At 39.3% G+C, this 23,664-nt stretch overlaps 1 protein-coding gene across 2 annotated transcripts in view; it reads right to left on the reverse strand.

Moving 5' to 3' along the window:
- Nucleotides 1–23,664, reverse strand: part of spns2 (spinster homolog 2 (Drosophila)) — a 128,658-nt gene that overhangs the window by 31,855 nt on the left and 73,139 nt on the right. For both annotated transcript variants that reach the window (XM_041800710.1, XM_041800711.1), the window contains exons 3-7: nt 21,062–21,198; nt 14,258–14,409; nt 11,132–11,198; nt 4,713–4,855; nt 2,205–2,357 (exon numbers count right to left, since the gene is read on the reverse strand). In XM_041800710.1, the coding sequence (XP_041656644.1) occupies nt 2,205–2,357; nt 4,713–4,855; nt 11,132–11,198; nt 14,258–14,409; nt 21,062–21,198 (652 nt within the window). The remainder of the gene's footprint in view (nt 1–2,204; nt 2,358–4,712; nt 4,856–11,131; nt 11,199–14,257; nt 14,410–21,061; nt 21,199–23,664) is intronic.

Below are 23,664 nucleotides of genomic sequence, written 5' to 3' on the forward strand. Positions count from 1 at the left end.
TTATTCTAAGAGGGCCGCAGCTGAAATATTATATCTTCATTGTGCTTTATATAAGAAAATATTTTAAGGGAAGCACTGGGAGTTATTACTGTATATTCAGATCCATTGGGCATTTATGATGATAAAGTAATAATATAAACCTTAATTTACATATTTATACTCTGTTAATGTTTAATGCAGGTGTGAGATTTAAGTCTCAAGTATGGCTGTAATTTAATTTTTTTGATGGTAGACTTGTCCATGTGAAAGAGGTTTCATGTGCTTGTACTGGTGAAGTTGATAACCAGTTAGTGAAGACAGCCTGGGTATGTTTTACTCACCAGGTAGTGCAAGCATCTGTTGTCACAGAATTTTTTATTGTTTTGTCACTTCACTTATAAGACTGTAACTTAAAATGTCCTTTTCAGGGAATAAGATTAACCTTGCAAAGCAGATGTATCTGCCAACCTCCATATCTGTCATCAGGCAAATCCAGCTTGCAAAGCTCCAATCCACATTGTTTGTGCTAAACTGAAACTGTTCTAACCACTCAGAGTTGTTTGAGAAGAATGTGGCGGTAACTACGGACGGGGGTTGTTTTGTAGTAAGAGCCCATAGTGATGGCTGCCGTCAGTGTGGTAATTATCTCAGATGTAGCTATAGTATAGCAGCAGTTTGATCAGTAATGGACCACATTTCTTTATTAAAACAAACAAAGAACTGCACTGAAAGCTTTTCATGATGGGAGAGATGTTTTTGCTTTTGGGCTGACTTGCTTCGGCATGAGTTTGTGATCATTCTGGGGGGTTGAGTTGTACTGTACAGTGGTAGCCGTTAGCTTGGATGTAGTTGCATTAAAAGCAGCTTTTTAATAAGACCTTGACTAAATTTCTTTATTAGAACAAGAGCGAAAACCCACACTAAAAGTTTCTCTTAGCAGAGAAGATGTTTATACACGTCTTCTATTAGGCTTTGGCATGAATTTCAGCCACAGATAAGCTTTGCTGTTCAAATGCTATGGCAAGACTAGCCTATGTAGCTGAGGTTAGCATTGGAGCTTCAAATGCTTACTACCTCATTTTCTCTTGTGGCTCTGATTGGCCCATCATGAATGTGACAGACAGAGCCAATCACCTTCAGATAATTTTTTGAAAAGCCCTGCCCTTCCCAAATGCTTTCTATGGGAGGTTGCCCCGATATATGTGAAATACATATATGCAATATTTACATGAAACAGTCTGACCTGTTAGGCTTAGAATAAAACAGTTTGAATCTGAATCTTGATATACCGTATGTCATTTAAATCCATCTAAATCTACAAGATTTTAAATGATAAAATACACTTTGCATGATTTTGATTATAATTTTCACTACATATCACTACATGTTTCATGTCAAACTTTCTCCGTTTTGCAGCACAGGTGCAGCAGAAGTTAGATTGTTTCCTATGTAGTTCCGAATAGGGTGTGGGTTCCAGGCTGAGCTGTGGCACCTTTAATGCATACCATTCTCCACTTTCTGCTTCATTTCCTACCTTATCCACTGTTTTAAAAAAAGACATAAAACTGCAGTTTGTATTTTAAAACTCTCCTTATGGGGGGCTTATTGTGGGCTTTTTCACAAGTACCTCTCTATCCCTGATAGAAACACCATCTACCTTAAAAGGCGGCTAGCAAAATGAAGGTGCAGGATGATGGGGCTGGAACTGGGATATGGCCAAAATATACAGGGTTCCCAGCAAGTTTTATCCCGTGCAGCCAGGATGATGAAGCTCAAACTTAGTTTTATCCACAGTACAGTCATGATATTATGACCTCCTACCTACTCTCTAATATAATCTGAAAGAACAGCTCTACTATGAATTCAACTTTAAGAGGCTTCTACATTCTGTTGTTATCAACATAACCAGAGAGGTGATAATTCTTCTTTATATTTAATATTGTAGTTGTAGTGGGTGGTGGTGGCACACTGGAGTGCATTATAATGAAAAGTGATTTTAATATTTCGCACACTCCGTTAACACGAACAAGGAGAGCAATATTAGGAACCCCCTTAAATACACTGCACTCAGTTCACCATTAGATTACAAAGGTGGTCAGAATATTACAGCTAATCACTGCTAATGTAACAGTTTAACTAATGTTGAGACTGGTTGTGATGAACCAGCTAAAACAAGCAGCAGTGTCTTAAAATCCTGAACTTTTGTAGAGTCTTTTCCGTCTCACCTGTCCTGGCTACTGCAGATGCCTTTGCTGCAGGCGTCTCTCGTCTTTTGCACCACCTGGGCCCTGTCCAGGTACTGGGGAATCCAAATACCAAACGCACCTGTGGCAAAAGACACCGCCGCCGATGCCAGGGAGGAGAACACGTAGCTCCGGCTAACCAGGAGGAAACACAGCACAGAGAAAAACGAACAGGTGATTATCTGAGGTTACAAAAGAATGAAAGTAAACATTTTCTGTCCCACAATCTCAAACATCTCACTCACTCTTCTCTCTAATCTGATAAAGTGTGACAGATAAAACGGGTTTAGACGTGGAGTTTTGAAGATTATCTTTCGGGACAAGATTAGCATCACCTCTGAGGTGCTAAATGGTAAGTCAACATAAGAATGTTGACATTTTTATGTGGCAGACAAAAATAACACACTACTTTTCATGTCTTCTTTGGTGCTGAATGTGGCAGACTGTGTACAGCTCACAGTCACAAGGGATGCTGGGATGAATACGTGTTTGCTCTCCTGAAATAGGTCACATAAACCTGCACGGCTACATTAAAGTGTCTATATAGTAGAGTTTATGACTTTTTTTAAAAAAAGAAATGCAGCCCACAGGTCGTATAGCGACAAGGGTCTACAGTGTCACAGATGAAAACCCCCTCCACAGTTCAGCAGAGTTGTAGAGTGAATCATACTGCTCCACTGTGTCTGCTGTTGACTTTTCCATGCCTTCAACTGCTACTAAAAAAAGCTGCAGATAGAGTTAATAATGCTTGAATATGTGCCTCTTGTGATATAGCTGCATGACTATCTTAATCGAAAGTTTTAATTCAAGCTTTTTAATTGCATGACTTGTGCTAAAGGTTAGAAAAGGTCCTGGAATTGCATGTGCCAAGGCCACAAAGTGCATTCATATTCCCTAGGTGTTTTAGTTTAACATTAATTTCCCATTATACTGAAAACATAGTTTTTACAATGGATTTTTTTTTGTATCACAGCAATGCCACCCATGAGAGATGGATGGGGGAAATGGTCCCTCTATAGGTCTGGGCCTCCTGGGGCCCAGACCTATGAAAGGACTATTGAAGTCAGCAAAAACATGGTCCTACTTCGAAGTAACACAACAAAAATTGTATGTTTTAACCTAAAAACGCTCAATTTTTTAGGCAGGAAATGTACACATTGTATTTAGAGTTGTATAAATGTAGCCTGTTTTAAAAAATGAACCTCTACTCTAAAGCCTTTATGTGGAATGTGAATCCAGTGAGCTGGCTGAAGAACTTTACTGTTAAGCCAGAAATTTTGGTGAGTGTAATGACACATCATGATCTCCATAATATCAGGATGACAGAAGTGAAATGTGAAAAAAAGAAGCAAACTGGCTAAAAAAATCTTACCACAACTACTGTACACTGTAAAAAATTATCAGGATTTCACAATATTTAACTGTAATATTTCACAGCAAATTACTATAACTACCTCACAGTACTTTACTGTGAGATATTTCACAGTAAAATACTGTAAACTTAATATGAAAGTCATGCAATTAGTAGCCAGTAATTTACTGGGAATTTACACGGAACAATTTTACAGTGTATAATTCAGCCCGAAAATATAATCTGATCCTGGCAAGAAAGACACATTTGCCAAAAAGATAGTAACAACACAGCTGATCCGATGCACATTTGTTAAAAGTCTTAATTTACTTCTTGCATAAGAGCAATTAATTGGGCCTTTCAGGTGGCTATTTTTTGAACAGGCTTAATCAAAGAAGTTAAATCTATTTTATGCTCAACATTCCAATACGCACATTGATGAAGACAGAACCTTTCACCCATACTTCATATTTCTGTTTTCTTGAAACATACAGATAGCGATTAGATGTTGCAGTACCCCTGTAAAATAATGAGTGCAGCATTGAGCAATGTAGCCAACACTTCAAGCCACACCAGAAAGAAACACAACAATGAAGAATACTTGGGGCATCTTTTTGAAGGAATATTACAAGGATGTTTGGATAAATAAAAATAAATGATGGTCTCCCAATGCCAGTTTGATGGCAGTAAAGAGGGAATGGAGGTCCAAATTATGCCCTCCAAAAGCCTGAAGTGAAAATTGACAGAAAACTGCAGATTTATTCACAGGACTAATAAGTACATGTTTATCATGTACCATATAGCTGACAGGTGGATTTCTGTAAAAAAAAAAAATAGACCAATCATTAAGTCATTCCAGATAAAACTGTTGAAATCTTGATCATTTTGGGGTTGATTTGATAGCTGTAGGACTTTAAAGACAAAAGATACACTAAAAACCACAACATTGTTTGTCTTCTCTCCTCTCATTTTCTTAATTTAATCATCTTCTGGGGGCCTGATGAGGAACTTTTGGGGGCCTGATATGGCTCCTGGGCCGCCAGTTGATGATCACTGGTCTAGGTGATCTGTTGGGAATGAACCTGATGAACAAACTCATCTCTAACCATCAGTCATACTCCTGGTGTATTAGGGCTTACTTTTTGGCGAGTGCCTTCATGTCACAGAACCAGGATGTGCGAGTTTTGATGCGTCCTCCCATCTGGTCGGCGCTGCCCCTCTTTGGCTCTGGCACGAAGACCAGGATCAGAGTCCCAGCGGTGATCCCTAAAACTGGAGACACCTATGGGAAAAAAAAGAACAACCTTTAAGACCTCTGCTTGGGTTAATGCATCACAGGGACACGATGTTCAGAGTGGATGGGCAGACATGAGACCAGGGACAAAGAACAGAGTGTTTACAATCTGAAAGGACAGCAAGTGGCTGTGTTTGCCATTACGCCTGACATCCTATACAAGCCCTCTGCAGCTCAGGACATTCCCTCTGCTTACTCCGCTGGCACAGTGTGTGCCTTTATGTGTGAAGGCATTCAAGACTCCAAAAGAGCTTTGGGCTGCTTTGTGAGCACCAAGGTGAAACCCATGCTCATCCGCTATTATGTTCAGCATCATCTTTTAGGCTGCGTGTTTGTGCATGTTTGTGTCTTTCAGGGTAAAACAAAGACAAAATGCATGGTGGGATATGAAAGAGAGGATCTGTCTGATACAAATGCACGCAAAAGCAAAAACCAATTTCATCTGTCAGGGGAAACTTATGATATTATATTTCGTAGCTCATTTATATGCAAAAGTATTGCAGAAATATGTGTGTCCTCAAGTCTTATTATTGAGGGAGTAATTTTGCAAAATGATGGCGCTCATAATACGGCTCAACAGAGTGATTACAGTCCCAAAGGTGTGAGGATTACTCTGATTATTTCCTCTCCTATATTGTGCTTCCCTTTCAACCTTCCTCTGCTTTCATGAAGCAACTTAATTGCACCAACAAGTTCAGCAAAAAAGCTTTTCATGCAGGATATGAAGCTAAACTTATAGGCAATAAATAGCAGGTATTTTTTACTCGAGTCTCCACATAGTAACTCAAAGAGGCACCAGGTTTACAATCAAACAACAAGCTAATACCCCTCCTTATTTCCATGCATGCCCCTTGTTCTGGCTTATATTTTTGCCAAACAATGAAGGTCGCTGGAACACGTCGGGTGAAAAATAAGCGGAAGTGCTGCCGTGTTTTTTTCCTTAAAGCAGGATACTGCTGCACTGACTCCGTTTCATGTTCTGGTATTTGTTTTCCTCCACATGCCACGCCGGTGATTAATTGGCTTTGAGATTGTTTTATTGGAATGTTATTGTAGCTACTGCAGGGAAAAAAAGTCCCCCGCTCTTTGTGTATTTTCTTTTCCTTTTAATGCTCCACAAAGACAAGAAGAAATGTTCTTCCTGTTTCCTTAAGCCCAACGAGCTGTCATGTCCAGGAATCTCTTCCACAAATGACACGCTGAGAGAACGTTTAATGTCTCTTTTAACTTCTAGAATTTTGTTTTTAGGGATTTTAAAAGCTGACCCTAAAGGCAGTGGCTCCTGGGGAGTCCTGTTTGACCTTTCACTGGTCTGCTGGTATGTCTTATGGAGCTGTTCACTGCTGACAGTTTTGTTCAAGGCAGTCAGTGCATTTCCAATAAAAAATGCTATGACAACAGTGATTTAAACTCCTGATTTACCTGCTCTTAAGCATTCAGTAGATCTGCTACTGCAAGAAACAGTCAAGTAAGGCCTTTTTTACCCTTCAAATTTAAAAAATACACTTCTTTTGATAAGTGAAATTGCCTTTTATTAAAAAGGATACATCTTAACAGCCTTGGATGACGTTCAGGCTTTTTGTAGACCTGTACAAGAAAACATCTGTGTCTTTTAATAAACTTGAATTCAGATCTAATGCCTTCTATCACATAGAGACTCAGACTGCATCCTATTAGAATTTTTGTGATACAAGAATTTTAAACTTTGATATGACACTTATTCCAATCAGGTGTCAGCAAAAATAGAAGACTTTGGCACCAAATAATGGGAACATTTATGTTTTGAATAAAAATAAATTGCAGGCAAAACTCCTACACACTTTCTAAATTGCCCAAATACTTTGGCAACATTTTGCTACAGAAATATTGCCAATGTTCAGACAGTGTGTAGGAGTTTGTCTGCAATTGTTGATGGATTCCTCCCTCCTCTATGCAGGTGTCTTATGAAATGAAAGTATTTTTTTAAGCTTTGTGAATTTTTAATGGGCCTAGTATTGTTCAATAAAAGATCTTTGGTCTCAATGGGACTAACCTGGTTAAAAAAGGTTAAATAAATAAAAAGGAAAATGCATGCAACCAATTTTTACAGCTTTTCCTGCTACTTTTCAATCTTTTTTGTCACTTCTTTTTATCATTTTAAACCATTTTGCCACTATTTAGCCACTTTTTGACAATTTCTACCATTTTTTTTGGCAATTTTATTTTATTTATTTATTTTTTTTTGGCACTTTTTGCCACATTTGCCAGTTGTTTCCTCTTATTTGTTACTATTAACCCATTATTTGCCTTTTTTGCAAATTGTTGCCAGTATTTAGCCACTTGTCAACAATTTTTGATGGTATTTTGCCACTTTTTTGTCAATTTGAACACATTTTTGCCACTTTTGTCCCATTTCTGCCACTTTTTTTTAGCATAATTAACCAATTTAGCTCTGACTTGCCACTTCTTGCCTATTTTGCCAGACTTCCATGGGACCCCGATTTGGCTGGGCCCCAGAAAGCTCTCCCCTTTATACCCCCTCATGGACAGCCTTGAGTTAGGGACAAGAAAATACTATAGTGTACTGTAGAACTTTTTAAGATTATTATTTTCTATCTGTTTGCCTTATTTTGATAGGACAATGAAAGTGACAGGAAAATTGGGGATACGGAATGAGAAAAGACATGAAAAAAAAAGTGGCAGAGTTAGGAATTGATCTGGAGATCAGTGTGTTGAGGATTGTAGCCTCATATCTGGGCACCTTCTCCACAAGCTGAGCCAAACTGGCGCCCCAATATAGACTTTTTGCATATGATGTTACACAATCTGTCTAACTTGGTCCTGCCAAAGCCTGGATGGCAAAAAGGACATGTTACTCACTGGATACCAGTGCTAAAAGATTCCTCTAGTCCATTAGTTCCCCATAGTAGTCAGTGTAGTGCACATTCTGTACACAGAAAGTTAAAAAAGCTTGAAAGTTTAAAAGCTTGAAATGTCCATCTTAGATGCCTGCAAATCATTTTGGAAGAATAAAACAGCATTTTTCATAGCAATGCGTCATTTCAACACAAGTACTGAATGGGCTAATGTTAACGTTAGCAAACACTGGTGTCACAGTTAAAAACGGGACCCTGTTACAGAAAAAGGTGCTCACAAACCGGGTGTACAGCCAACTGATTCAGCCTAGGCACACTATTGGCTAAAAGCACTCATGCTGCCAGATTTAAACTGCTCTATCCTAGCTAAGATTTCCTTTGCAAGCTGCCTTTGCAACCCTCCACCACCCCAGCTCCTCCTTCATTCTGCTTGTGACTTAGTCTTTATCATTCTGTTAAGATTCGTGCCCACTCTGCTCTGGGTTTTTGGCTGCTTCTCTCCCTGCCTCAGGGGAAGGGAAGGCAAAAATATGTATATCAGCAAATCATGTGTGCTTTTTGACAAAGAGGTCCTGAATGAAATGTTTCTTTTGGCATTTTAATGTAACATCAAACAAGGAGGTATCACAATGAACAGCTATTTATTAAGACTTTAATATGTTTTAAAATCACTGCCTGTGTATAGCAAAACACCCCTTTTTAAGTCCCATCTTTGAAAGTTTCCCTGTTTTTGAGAAACCTACAAGTGATTCAGCTCCTTTGACAAAGACACTGACATTTGCATTAAGCAGGCCAATTCTATTGTATAACTTTCTGTCATGTTTATGACCCCAAATACACCAATGGAATTATCAATGAAATGCATAGTAGCCTAGTGTAGGTGGCTGTGCTTCCATCATCCACTGAAGTGACTGATGCCATAGTACTCATATGTCTGCAAAAGGTCCCTACTTTTGTTAACCTTCCTTACATGTTATTATTTCATCCACTACCACTAAGAAGAGTTAGTCCCAAAGGGTCAGATAAGGCCACTTGGATTCTGCCTTGCTTCCTTCCGTGGTTTACATTTCTACAGATGATTTTCTCCTTAACTGCTTTTCAGAACTCGGACGTCATCATTTCCCAGATGTAAACTTTCTATTGTTCTCCTTTGTTTAAAGAGACGTTGTTATTGTTGTAGATGCAGTGGTTGGCTGGTGGTTATTGTTCTGTGGTTAGTCCTGTCCTCTGTGTTTGTTTATACTTTACAGCATAATAACATATTTGGTTGACAAAATCACAATCCACAGCTCAGTTAGCACCCTTTAAAGTGTCCTGGATATGTATTCAGTATTGGCCTCAGACCAAATTTGTATCCATGTAGTTCTGATTGAAGTTTCTGCTCTGGAGAAGAGGCTACTTCAGCTGCAGCATGTTTAATCATTAAGGCCTTGATCCTGCTTCACTGGACATGACCTCTGTGTTTAAAGTGTAAGGAAGGATAAATGTGTTTACACAGTAAAAAAAAGCTAGTATCAGCCTTGATTTTTTAATAGAAATTCACTTTCCGTTTTGTAGAGTCACTAGGTCAGAACTGCACTACTACAACTTACAACTTTCTTTTTCTGCTTGAACAAATGTGAGCGCGTTGAATGAGTTTGATGTCAAAGGTGTAGTAAAGATTTTTTTAGCAAAGGTTTTTCAGAAGGCTGACGCTGATGTAGTGAATTTTCCAGACACAGCTCTCTGTGCTGTGTCACTCTGACAATGTCAAGGTCTGGACAACCTGTTCATTCATGTGTAGGCGCCTATTGTCAAAGGTTGTTGGATATTTTCAATGTAACCCCTCTGATTACTAATAGTGCAATGAAAGGAAGAATATTTCACTTTCACGAATAACTATAATATCAACTTTTATCTTGTTAAACTCCAGTGCATAAATAGCATAGGCATAGTTTATTTAATGAGAAAACACAGGATTAAATCAATTTCAGGCAACACTTGCAATGCTATGAACATGATACTTACTTGTTATTTTACTTGCATGTTGAAGTTTTTACAAGTGCATTTAGTGATGAATATAAAGAGGTTTCTAAAGAAATACTTGCAGCCAGTTAAATCAGCTAAACAGACAAAAGACTTAACTTAAAAACAAAATAAAATAAATGAATGAAAATCAAATAAATTGAATTAATGAATGAGAAAATAAATTAAAATATTAAAAAATAAAATGAAAAATTTAATAAATTAATGGACACATTTTTAACTTTTTAATGAAATAAATTATATATAGGCCTAATAACAGAATTATTTTTTTAAAGAACAAAAATAAATTAAAAACAAGTTTCAAGTTGTTTTCATCAAATTAAAAAACAAATGAATTAAATAATCATATCCAAGGAGTGAAAGATTATAAAAGAACTGTTTCTGCTTTCATGCTTTCACTACATATCTTGTCCTGTTTTCTAAAGGAATATCATTTACTGGCACCAGTAAATGAAACCTAATTTAGAAATGCTATGGTTTGAGTTTTTTCATTGAACATAATTATGTATGCTAATGCTAGGAATGGTAGGCTTAAATGCCATAAATGATTGTGCTGCCAAGTAAAAGAATGCTTTAATCACTTTTTAAATTATCATGCAAGTTTCTCAGTTTATTAGCGACTATAAAAAGACATGTAGTCAGAATATTGATGTTCATATGGCTGTTGTTTCAAGTTAAAACAACACACGTTTTATTACCAGTTAGGTAGCCGTAAACACAAGCTAACATTAGCATTTAGCCACTGGGGATAGCAGTACTTAAAAGCTGCTGTAATGTTTGATAGACTAATGCTACATGGAGCAGTGAAAAAAATTCCTACTAGCAAACAATTTAAGCTATGATTTATACACCAGTAAACAGCTGTTGCCTCAAAATTTGCTTTCAAGCTAGCCTAATATTAGCTAGTACATAGCTAAGAGCTATTATAATTACAAGATAAAAAAGGACAGGTATAAAATAGTAGCTAATGAAACTGTATCCTCAAATTTACTATAAGCTTAGTATTTGCTTTCTAGCTAATGTCAAGTTAACTGGGAATTAGCAAAAGAAATCTAAGCTAAGAAATTATCCAGTGCTGATAACAGCTGTTTTTTCAAACTAGCTAACAGGTTGTCAACCTTGTTTAATTGTGTTAATTTTGTTCCTTATTTCACCTATTTCTTTGGGGTTTTAGTCCCTTAATACTTCAGACAAACTCTAATAATGGCTTTTGATGACTGGAACTCAAAAGAATACCAATATATCACATGAATGCCCCACCTTTGATACTAAATCAGAGATAGAGGCCATGCAAATGTATTTAGCTCTGCAGTAGGGGCTTTGAATCTCTCTTTGTGTGCATCTTTGAGCTCATTTCAAGTAAAATTGATGTTGACGTCCTTACCCTCAGTGCCCAGTGCCAGTCTCCTGCAGCCACCTTGGCGCTGGCGCCCAGGATGTAGCCCAACCCGCTGCAGAGACACAGAAACATCACATACATTAACTTAACTTTTCTTCCACCAGTTCATGTTGTATTTTAAGTATATGAGTCAGTATCCTGAGTGAGCTGAGTCCTGACATTTCCATCATTTAATCTCACGCCTACAGTACACACATCCTGTTTGTAGAGTTATTTAAGTGTCGCTGAGTGTTTGGGTGCTTGACATGGAGAGCTTCTGACAGTGGAACTGATCAAAGCACCGGTAGCTTCTTGGCTAGCTGGTCTATTTGTGGACGTGTGATTTGTGCATGTAGTCACAAACTGCAGGTGCAAAGTCACCGCCCATGAGCAAACACTCTGAGCTGTGCTAACACTGTTGTCTTAGCCCAGGGCTGCGAGTTGTCCCAATTCAATTCAATTTCACAGCATTTCAGTCGAGTTAAAGGGTGTTTTGTGTACCATAAAGGGAGAATAACAGTGAAATGCTTTGAGGGAAATGTTGCTAGATCACATCAGATCAGATAAAAGTAGCCACTATGCTGTGATAAGCCTCAGCTGTGAGATAACATCAACATTTAAAAGACAAAGAGGATTCAAACAGTAGTGGTATGAAGGTATGAGCAACAGAGGAGAGGTATGATTATCTTCAAAGACTGTAATAAATACATAAATACTGAGCTGATTGGTCTTTAAGAGTCGGTACTGACAACATACCTCAACTGAGGCTTAACTGAGTTGTCATGTCATGTCATTAGAGGAATAGAGATGAGCAATTTATCTTCATTTCATCACCGCAAGACTGACAAGTGCTTGCTGGCTCCAGCTTCTCAAAAGGAAGATTTGCCACTTTCATTATTCCATATAATAACAGGATATTTTAAGGCTTTTCAACCTTTGCTTAAACTCAAAGACACAGCTCAACACAATATGGACAAAAGTATTCAGCTGCGTGACTATTACATCAGCAGGGACTGTGATGACATTGTATTGAAATACATGTACTTTAATATGGAGTTAGTCCTCCTTTTGCAGCTATAGCAGCCTCAACTCTTCTTGGTAGGCTTTCAACAAGATTTTGGTGTGTTTTTGTGAGAATTTGTGCCTATTCATTCTGTAATGCATGTATGAGGTCAGGCACTGGTGTTGGACAAGACAGCCTGGCTTGATCTCAGACTGGATCTCCGTTCCAGCTCAACCCAAAGGTGCTCGATGTGGTCAGGGCTCTGTATGGGACAGTCAGGTTCATCAAATCATGTCTTTATAGTCCTTGCTTTGTGCACTTGGGCACAGTCATGTTGGAATAGAAACGCTTCCTTCCCCAATCTGTGGCTAGAAGCATAGCATTGCGCAAAATGTCTTGGTATGCTGAAGCAGAGTAATTTAAGGACTTTTTTCCATATAGTGTGCAATTAAACTCATCCTACGAGACTGAGTGGCTGAGAACAGGAATATCTGTCATGCTCATAGGACAGTTTTTGGTGCATGCAACTTAGTTTTCCATGCACACCTGAAACTGCCCATTTTCACTTTGGCGTCCATACTTAAGGAGGTCATGACACTATTTAACACCATTTTATGGATCAAATAACTGATCCAATGATCAATAATGATCCATGATCATGCCATCCATCTCCATTGTTTGTAATACCTTTGTAGATCTTTTTACTAAGTCAGTAAAAGTTGACAGGGATTTCCATGTTTCAAAGAAAACCTGTTTGTCTGCATGCTCACAGCCTCCAGCCAAGTGTTTCTGTTTTCCATTAGAATAGCAGATTGGAGCTATAGATTGATAATCAGTGCCTTCTTATCAGTAATGGCTGCCAAAGGGCCTAAACATGTTTAACTGGATTCAAATAAATTCACACTTCTGCACCCTCAGAGAACAGAGGGGGGAAAGAGTCCATAGTCCATGATTAGCTCTCCAAAAATAACAGTGTGGTATAAACGGGCCTAGACTGCAGATGATATTTCCAGTGAGTGACTAATCTTATCAGTTCATACAGAGAGCATTTGGAAAGTTCAACACCAGCAATAAAACCACAGCATGAAAAATATGCATGCACACTTTAAACACAGGCGTCAAGTAGAATAAAAACCTGTCAGAGTTTTTAAAGATTGTGTTTTGAGAGAGCAGGGGAATCCATTTCCTGTGAGTGGGGTCTGATTCCTGAGGTCATTTCCTGGAAACAGTCACAACAACCTCAAAAAGACAAACAAGTGGGAGACTGGATAAGACGTTTAGCTGCACTTTACTGAAGCCCAGTCTTTCACCTTCTATTGTGTGTGTTGCCGGGCAGTTTAAGGTGACCCAAACATTTTGGCAGCTCATAACACAACCAATCAGGAGGCACTTTAGTCTATTTCCTTTGCCTGTTTGCAAAAATTGTCTCTAATTTTCCATTAAAAACACTTTATTAGTTACATAACCATCCATCTCTGTGGTTTGCTCTGCTACAACAATTTTTAATGACATCTTTTACATAAATCTGGAGATTTTACATTACTGGAAAGCCTGTAGCACATCTTCCTTGTGTGATTTTTCATGCACCAGCAGGAAAATGGCACGGCATGCATCTTTGGCTCACACGCCGTGAAGCACTGTATGGAAAGATAAACCTCAAGTGGCTCCTGTGCCACATCCACCGGCACATTCATCTTTTATTACTCTGCTTTGTTTGTTTTCTCCCTGTGGCCCTTTTTCTGATTGAATGAACTGAAAAGGCTGGAGATTTGAGCTTAATAATACCTTCTACCCTAACACTCCCGCAACGCCACATCTCCAAAAAGCCTCCCTTTTTTCTCCTTTAAGCTCGGCACAGCCAATTGTAAGTTCTGCTTTTCTTTCTGCAGAGGCCCTGAGCTCTTTGTGTGGCTGCTGCAGAAAAAAAGGAGAGCAAGATAGGAGCAAGTCTGACTGTTTTCTGTTTGAGGATAATTTAAATGATCTGTGCTAATTCTCATTATAATTCTGCACATTGACATTACACCTAAAGAGCCAGATGGAAGGAAGTAATCACTGGCAGGTTTCTAATAAAATCCTGTATCTTCCCGATGTCTGCTTTAATTGTACAGGATGTGTCCATTTCTTACCTTCCCAGCGGGATGGCCAAGTAGAAAACAGAGAGCATCATGGTGCGGCTGTTATTGGTGAACAGGTCTCCTATGATGGTGGGAGAGATGGAGGAGTAGCTTGACTCTCCAATACCCACAAGTCCCCTGGAGAGCACGAACAGCCAGTAATACTGCAGATAGAAAAAAAAGAGACAGAAAAGATAGGGGAGATTAGTTATCGAGTTCTGCTGGAGAGTTTCTGTCAAACCCTGCAGACATTTTTCACGGTCAGAGGTCTCTTTTCTCACCATATTTCCATTAAAGTGGAAATCTGTTAAACTCTACCTTTAGCCCCAGGGTAGTTTCTCTGCAGCGGGTGTATAGACGTCTTTGCCAGTATTACAAACTTTGCTGCACTTCTTTAAAATGTTGCATGAACTTGATTTTAAACACCTCTGAAAAGCCAGATTGGATGGATAGGCACAGATTCCGTGTCTGCCATCAGGGGGATCCTTGTAAACCTTTAAGCTGACACACCAGTCAGAGAATGAGTGGACCAAACCGCATGATTTGAGGAGAAAGAGGCCTGGTTTCATTGTACCGCAAGCCTGATTTGAAGAGATTAGTGTGGATGCAGCAGTTTCATCAGAACTGGACAACACTGCTCCACTGATAGTGAAGAAACTGGTAGATGATTGGCTCATAATATTAAGACAGACACTGCATTTGTCTGATCATGCTATAAGATTTTTTCTTAGAGGTTCTACCCTCCCAAAACCTTGTCTGGATGAAGGCATAGGTGTTTAATGTATAACCCATGTCACGGATACGTGAGACAGTCTTCTTGATTTGTGAGGTTAATTTTAACTTCTGGGATTGATTCACAAAGGGACTGCATGGCTTTAGCACCTGCCAAACTTGTCCAAATGAGTGACAAAAACACTAATTCACAAAACACATGGAAAGGGTTAAACCAACAGTGCTGTGAACAATCAGCATCTATTTATTAATAGCAAGGCTGTTTATGCATACTTAGATATTGCCTGATGCTGTCATTTTTTGATAAATTAACCCCTTTTCATGCAAATCAGTCTCATCACAAAAAGTCTAATGCTCATACACCAGCACCTTTTCAGGTTGTCCTTGTTTTCTCCTTTCAGTGCAGCGGCTTTGTTTTCGATGATAAGGCTCATATTACATTTTTCAATTCAGGCACCTAAGCAAACCTTGAAAAACTTCCCCCTCTTCTCCTAGCTCATTAACTTTGTGTGTGCATTATTCAGCTCTGTCAGCATCAGAGCCAGCTCCATACAGAGTAAGACTCCATCCCAATTCACTCCTTGATCCTACCACTTAGTCAAACCCCTTGTCAAACCACCACAGGACATAACCTTATTGTAAAGCACTCTAAGCCTGATGTATTTGGAAGGGAGATAGAGAGAGTTCATCCTATTATTATCAAAATCGGGCTTACAATGAATATACAAATACGAGATTTCAAGTTAAGTGATTCTGTTTTGATTCAATCAATCAATTTTTGTTTTAATAGCACCAATTCATAACCAAAGATATCTCAAGACACTTCACAAGGAGGGTACTTTTTGATGTATTATTATTATAAAGACCCAATACTCTAGCAGTATTTGGTCACGTTAAAGTGGCAAGCAAAGAGGGACAAGAGAAATAACAAAACAACTAATCGAAGTCAAATTTATGGCTGCCATGACCATAAACCTGTCTCCCATTTTGTAGGATATTGCTGTAATGTCAATAATGATGGTAGCAAAATGTGAAGGGTTAGCAATAACAACCATGACTGTAAAAAAAGAAAATGCAGTGCTAGCATGAGTAGCTAGTGTGAAGATGAAATAGAGAGAACTATTATCAACAATTACAAGAGTGTAGAGTTTCTGTTCAACACAGTTAAACTGTTCTAGTAATGATAGAAGTAAGGTTGATGTTGGTAAATGAAGCAGTTTTAGAAACAGTAATATGATATGAATGCATACAGAGATTAAGAGAGTTAGAGAAGGAGAGAGAGAGAAGCTCAGTGTGCCAAGACCCCTAGCAGTCTTAACCTACAGCAGCATAACTGCAGGCTGGTCCAGGCCTGAGCATACCCTTACAAGAAGCTTTATCAAAGAGGAAAGTTTAGCTGTTTTTGGAGACTAAGGATACCATGAGCCAGCATTCACCATGTATTTTGGTGAAGTCAGGCTTCATTATGAATAGCATATTTGTCACATGTATTTCTGACTCCATATCCTCCAGATAACCTGAGGCACTGCTCCTGATTCTGACACATAGTGTGAAAAATAAATAATTTGAGTCACTAACGACATGACATGTATGTGGTGACTTTCTAAAAGCTCAGCCCTTTGAAACATTTGTGCTTCAGCCCAGATTTTTGCTGCAGACGGTCCAAAAAGTGTGGAGGAGGTTAAATCAGTTAGAGAAGACTAACTGAAATCAATAGTGAAACAGCACGGCATCATTTGCATTCAAAAGCCTTTCACTCTAATTATCCATATTAAATTACCATGGCATATAATCTTTAATCAGATGTTATAGTGTCTGATAAATAAAAAGATGAGTACTTGAAGTCTTTGATAGGAGCGTGCACGCTGGCGGGGGCTCCTGTGTAGGCAGCTGGATTGTTAACTGTTTCCATGGAAACTACTACTCACTAGATATGAACTCACATGCTTGCTTGTGAAGCTGCAAAGAAATCTGCTTCACTAAAACTGCAAATATTGAACCATGATTTAGATATTTCTGTCCCAGCTGTCTTTAATAAGACCAAGAATTTTGAGAATGATACATTTGATGCATTTGAGCCTTTCTGATGTTTAAATTTCTGTGCATAATCTGGAGTATTTTGCTTCCAGTTTGCATAAACACAGCAGGCCCTACCAACGTGAGGCTGTGGTGTGTGAGAGTGTGATAAGGTTGCTCTCTGCAGTGTTTGTCAGGCCTACATTAAAATTAATGAAGGTGCAGTAGTAGTAGAGGCAGCACTAACACTGTGATCCCTGCACTGACCCCAGCTCTCTGCTGTCACTCTGGGCTTCATGCTGCTGATGGGACATCGTGTCATTAGGTCATATACACCACTATCGAGCATCAGCACATACACACCTCTCAGTAAGATAGATTTCAGAGACTCATCCAAAAATAGTTTGGATTTTCAGTAAGGCTCAGTGTGTTTACATTGACTGTTTTTCTTTTTCTTCTTCTTTTGTTTTATGAGCGTCTGTGTTTATGATTTATCACCACAGAGCTTTTACTGCTGCTGTATATCTTTGTTTTTTTCACATTGTTCCCACTGATTTACAGTCAGACTATTTTCTCCTTTTAACAGCCCGCCGTTTAGTGGGACCATCATGGCGGTTCTTTTTTGTTTGTGTGGTCTCAGTTTGTGTCATCGCCACTTGGAACAGAAACGCTAGCAGCCGTGACAAACAACAGAACACAGCAGTGCCAGAAAGTGCCACAAAAATGAGGTTTGGAAATTGAAGAGGCAGATGGGAAACAACAGAGTGATAAAAGAGAGAAAGGAGGTTATGGAAAATCCTCACTCTAAAACTGCCTTGAAACTATTTTCAGATATGGCTAGAGGCTACAGCCATGCTAGCAGCTTTGTAAAGCTGTTCACACAGCAGTTTAATGTGTAGGCTAAAACTGACACAATGTATAAGCTACTATAGGACTCCTAAACATACTTTGAATGAAAAAGCTACAACACAATATTGAACAGTTAAATCTGGAGTTTAAACAGGATAATGTGAGTCAGCAGTCAGCTCTGTAAGGCTGCTACACATAGCAGTTTGGTTTATCATAGGTAGTGACACAGCAAATGAACAAAGGTTGGACTCCTAAGCTTAAAATGACAATGCTATGGCACAATGTTAAGCAGTTAAAGTAAAAATTATGATGAAAGTCTTATTTTAGTTTGTAATTAGATAACATTGGCTAGCAGTTTTGCTAGCAGCTCTGTAAATCTTCTAATTATGGCAGTTTAATGAAGCATAAGTAAGCTAACAGTGACTGTGCAAAAGCTAATGTTGAAATCCTAAACATATTGATAATGACAATGCTACAACATGATGTAGAGCAGTTAAAATTAAAAAATATGATAACAGTCTTGTCTGAGTTTGTAAGTATGCTAGCATTAGCTACAGACTTGATAGTACCTCTGTAAGGCGTCTACACGTAGCAGTTTAATGAAACATTAGTAAGCTAACAGTGACAGTGATTAAGCTTTTAGACTCCTAAACATATTTAAAAGGACAATGCTACTTACACCATGATTTGCAGTTCAAATGAAATGAGAATTACAGTCTTATTTGAATTTGTAAGTAGGCTAGCTTTGGCTAGCAGTCTTGCTAGCAGCTCTGTGAGTTGTAAAAACAACTTTTTAATTTCATTTGTGGATTGTAATTTTATCAGTTTTACCTGTTTCTTATAACATAGGCAAACTATGTCCTGGTTGAGCTAAATGCTATTGGCAGAATGCTATACATTGCCTACTTAAAAGGACACAGTTTCAACAAAATGCTATTTTTGAGCTGTTAAAATGCTCAAAAACAGCACTGTGTTGAGCTTTTAAGCAGTCTATCTCCAGCATGGGCTTATCTTAGGTTAATTATCTTTTAGACTTCTTATAACTTAAGTAAAAAATTACATGGTTATAGGAGCAAAATACTGGTGTCAGAATGATTAGCTTGTTAGCATGCTAAATGACAAACTGCTGAACAAAGTCCAATACGAGAGATATTAATTTAACTGCAAGATGTCTTTTTAACTTCGTAAAATTATATGATTTTTTTTTTATAAGAGCACAACTCATTTGACGTAAAATCTACGCCTGTATTAGCCTACAGTAGCTTATACATTTGCCTTTTGTTTAATTTTACTTTTACGTAAAAGTAAATCATCAGTAGGCTATAACATAAAACTTCTGTCCCTAAGCTAATGGAAAATGCTACAGTAAATGTGGAGATTCAGCATGAAAAAGATATTTGTCCCACAAATGACAACAGATAAGTTGTCAGTGCAGCTGTGTCTTACTACAACAGTAGTTACTGGTCATCATCTGTCCCCCTCTCTTCATAGCCTATTCATAAATGATGTTGAAAAGAGTGATTAATGCTTCCAGTATAAAAAAAGACTGCCCTGTATTGCTAAATGACCAACAACTGAACATTTTACAACTATAATTGGCAGTGATCATGCAGATAAAGAGTGTTTAACCCTATGTCAGTGACTAATTCTTATTACATAAGTTTTGAATTCTTTATCCTCTAAAATGGCCCAGAGTGTCTTACATTCATAATGATAGGACTCAGTTGTAAGTGGTCATTAACTTTTCATCACATGTCATGTCTCTTCTTCTCTCAAGGCGACAGCACTGCAGAGATGTTACATAAGACTCATCCAGTCTTGTGTCGTTTGATTGGCACTCTCAAAAACATGACTTCAGGGTAAAGTTGAAGTTCTGGGCAGAGGACTGCGGGTGCCGAGGATCACTCCACATCTCTTCATCTGAAGCCAGCGGCATTTGTGGCATTTGTCAGAGGGGAAGAGGGCCTTTATTTCAGCTTAGCCATAAGCATCCTGAACGTATTTCCTGCTTAGGTTTCCATCTTGCCCCGTGGCAGATGAGTCTGTAGGGCACTCAAGTTAAAGGACGCCCTCCTGAGACCGTCAGCATCTCTGAGCTGTCATTTCCTTCCACAGCTCAGGGCTGAAGATCCGTGGCAGTGAAGGGGCTTACTCACTGGAGATACGACTCTGTGGGACTCCGTGACGCAGCTCTGCAGACACGACATGTGCTGCATTAATTTAACCTCACAACTTTTAATGCCACGGATCCCTGCCAGCCAACAAACTTTAGACTGTTAGCCCTTAGATGCAAATTTTCAGCATTGGTTCCCATCAGTCCAAGTAAGATGCAGATCTTGGCCTATCTGACAGATCCATCACAGTTATATCAGCTAAAATCGTAGTATCTATTCACACGAATAAAGGAATCATAAATAAGACTTCAGTCGGTGTATTAGAGGAGGGTGTCAAGGAGCGTTGCTTTGGATGTGCACGTGTAACTTGAGGGAGTCTTTCTTGTGCAGATGAAAAAAAATTGCTTTAAAATTTAAATCCTTTAAATCAGTATTTGGAGTCAAGCTACCTTTAGAAAGGAGCCACATGATAAGCGGGATAATACACAGCAAAGGGCTGTTACAGAAGAGAGAAACCCCTCTGGGGTGATGCAAGTACCCTGCATTACCACTACTTACAGCTGTCAGTCAAGACTGCACAAGAGGTCCGTCTACTCCCACCCACACATGCATTTATACAGGAGCTTTTACTGTAATGGTATAGCTGCTCTCAGCAGGATACCCCTCCTCTTTCATCCCCCTTAAGGAATAATCTTATTGTTTAATGCATCCGACACCACCGAGCACACAGGGGGGCTTCAGGAGATATGGAATCTAAATCCAGGAGTCGAGGAGCAGTGAAATGGCAGTCTTATCTTCTAAAGCATTGTAATTGAGACAAGTCTGAAACATGGGCCTTCATTAGTTGATTGGCTGTTAGCCAGAGTGAGAGAGAGTGAGGAGGGGTGAGGAGGGCGGGGAGACATAAAGAATGTGTACAAAGGCAAAGCGGGTGTCTGACTTAACGAGCGTATCATTTCATTGCAGCGGCCTTAACATGAAGCATATCGCCACCATAACTGAATAATGAGCTTGTCAAGGTTTCACAGGGACGACCAGCTAATAGAAAAACCTCAGCAGCTCTCATGCTGTGATTCTCCGTCAGAGCACACGTGTGATGTTTTACCTCTTTACTGATGAAGGAGCTCGACAGAGTCACAATAGACCAGAAGAAAATGCCACAGCTCAGGATGACCTTTCTGTTGAAGCGGTCGCCAAGGTAACCGAAGATGGGAGCTGCCACCATGAAGCTGCAGATGAAGACTGCGGAAGAAAAAAAAAGAGGGTACAATGTTAATTTGGATCTTCAGTGACAGAAATGAGTGCTGCAGATGTAGAAATATCTTTATACAGTATTTGGTGAACTTTTGGAGCATCATCTAGGAAAATGACAATTCTCAGCATGTTCCCACTGCTTGAACCACAACCTATAGAAAGTTCTTGATACCTTAGTTAAAGCCCTAAACGGGTTGTTGCTCTATTTCTAAAGGAAGAGAATGTGGAAGGCCTTGCTGTACATTTCTGATTCTGATTTTTTCATAAATAGGGAGCTGCATTTACATCAAAAGTACACGACTTGAAAACTAGGGACTTGTTTTAGTGGATAATGTTACAGACCATCTCAAAGGCCCAGTATGAGAAATTTTAAACATTACTACATATCCTTACTAAATATATCTTTGAGTTATGACTTTCTAAAGCAAAGTCCCTCTCGGGTTGTTATTCCCAGCTTTGGGTTAACACTAGTGGAATGGCACTTGCCTGACTTCTCAAACTGGTGAAAAGACTGTTTGGTCCAAAAAACTTCAAAGAAACAAGAACTGAATCAACTTCAGGTCCTACAGACTAAAGTTTGAAGATAAGGAAGGAGTAGAGGTGGTGCTATTTGTCATGATGAGAATGTTGCTATCCAATTTCTATATTGGGTTTAAAGTCATACATTGTACCTTTAAGTGCAAGAAAATTAGGTAAACATCTTTCAGAAGTGAATAAAGATCCTGATAATGGAAAGATACAAGACACTTAACTAGTACATGCCCTAAAGAATGGTCCTAATGGCAAAAAAGCACAGGCAAGCATCAACACGTCGGGCCTGTGTCCACAGCCAGTGCTTAAAGCACTAGTGACATGCATTTCTGACAAAACCAATGTAGTCCATCAAAAAAATGACCTTAATTGTTGAAACTGAAAACAGTTGAACCTTTGGAACAGAGCTACACTCGTCAATATCTCTTTTCCCTCACTGGCCAATCCCAAAGAAGCATGGGCGGGACTTCTGATCAGTGACAGAAGGACAACAGATCTGACTCATCTTTTTAAGGGTCGAGTTTCAAAGGCAACAGCTGTTTCATGTTTCGTGTTTTCTTGTTGGTATTTCCCCCAAAAAGGAAATATGAAACACATAAAGCTATTCAAAGACAACGTCACAAAAGCCATGGTTCTCTGCTGGAAAACGGCGGATTGCTCCCTCTAGGTGGGGAATGAGTCTCTGCCCCAGGTGAAGGAGTACCAAGAATCTTGAGTGAGGGTAAAAGGGAGCGTGAGATTAGCAGGTTAGGTGCAGAGTCAGCATTACTGCAGGCATTGTGCCAGTCCGTTGTGGTGAAGAAGAAGCTGAACTGAAAGGCAAAGTCTTCGAAAAGAATCTGATCCTGGATACAAGCAGCTGAAATGAGGTTTTCTCTGAAGGGTGGCTGGGCCAAGCCTAAGAGATAGGGTGAGGAGTTCAGACTTCCAGAGGGAACTAGGAGTAGAGCCACTGCTCCTTTGCATCAGAAGGAGCCAGCTGAGGTGGTTCAGGCATCTGATTAGGATCCCTCATGTGCACCTCCCTTTGGAGGTCTTCCAGGCCAGCCAGCTGGGAGACCTTGGAGAAGACCCAGAATGTGCTGGAGGGATTAGATATCCTGGTTGGTCTTGGAATGCCTCTGGATCCCCCAGAAGGAGATGGATGTCTGGGTTGACTTACTCATGGAGGATACATGGATGGATGTTATTGATACTATTGAGGCAAGAAAAGTCAGATTTTGTGGCCTAGCACCAAAAACATGGGTAAGAAGGGGTCTGAAACTGATGTTGTGAGCGCTACTGGCTGTGGATACAGGCTGTGATCCTGCAGTCTGAAAAATAAAGGCCTTTATAGAATTACCTCTCTGATTCCCTCAGATCTTGACATGAAAATTAGATCTCCACACAGACGCGCATCCTAGGGACACCTCTTTTCACTCCCATGTATCTGCTACTTGACAAAACTTTTTAGTACTTTGTTTAGATTCTTGTTCCTGCAGTGGAAGTACACTCTGAACCTCCAAAGAAAGTTTCCACAATGGGAATACATCTCAATTTGCCTTGTCTTCTTTATTTCAAGCCAGTACAAACCCAATAATTGGACTGTCGGACCCTTTTAGTCTCCTGAAAATAAGCTCCAACAGCTCAACTCCTGAGTTCTTCTGGTTGAAATGTAGCTTTAGTGTAGGTGTGACACTGCTAATTACAGCATTGCACTGCTATTTTACACTTCAGTGTTAAAAATCTACAAATTCCAACTGGCTGAAGACAAATTTTTCAGCTCTTCCCCCACGATTAAGCCAAGATGTGCTCAAACTGACTGTGATAGCACCACAGAGACGGCCTGCCTGAGGACTCAATTAGGATCCTTTTATTCTTCAACTAAACTGACTACAAGAAACCCGGCAGAAGAGTATATTAAGAAGAGATGATGCAGCACAA

Source organism: Cheilinus undulatus, linkage group 12 (genome assembly GCF_018320785.1).
Source record: "Cheilinus undulatus linkage group 12, ASM1832078v1, whole genome shotgun sequence".
Taxonomy (NCBI): Eukaryota; Metazoa; Chordata; class Actinopteri; order Labriformes; family Labridae; genus Cheilinus; species Cheilinus undulatus.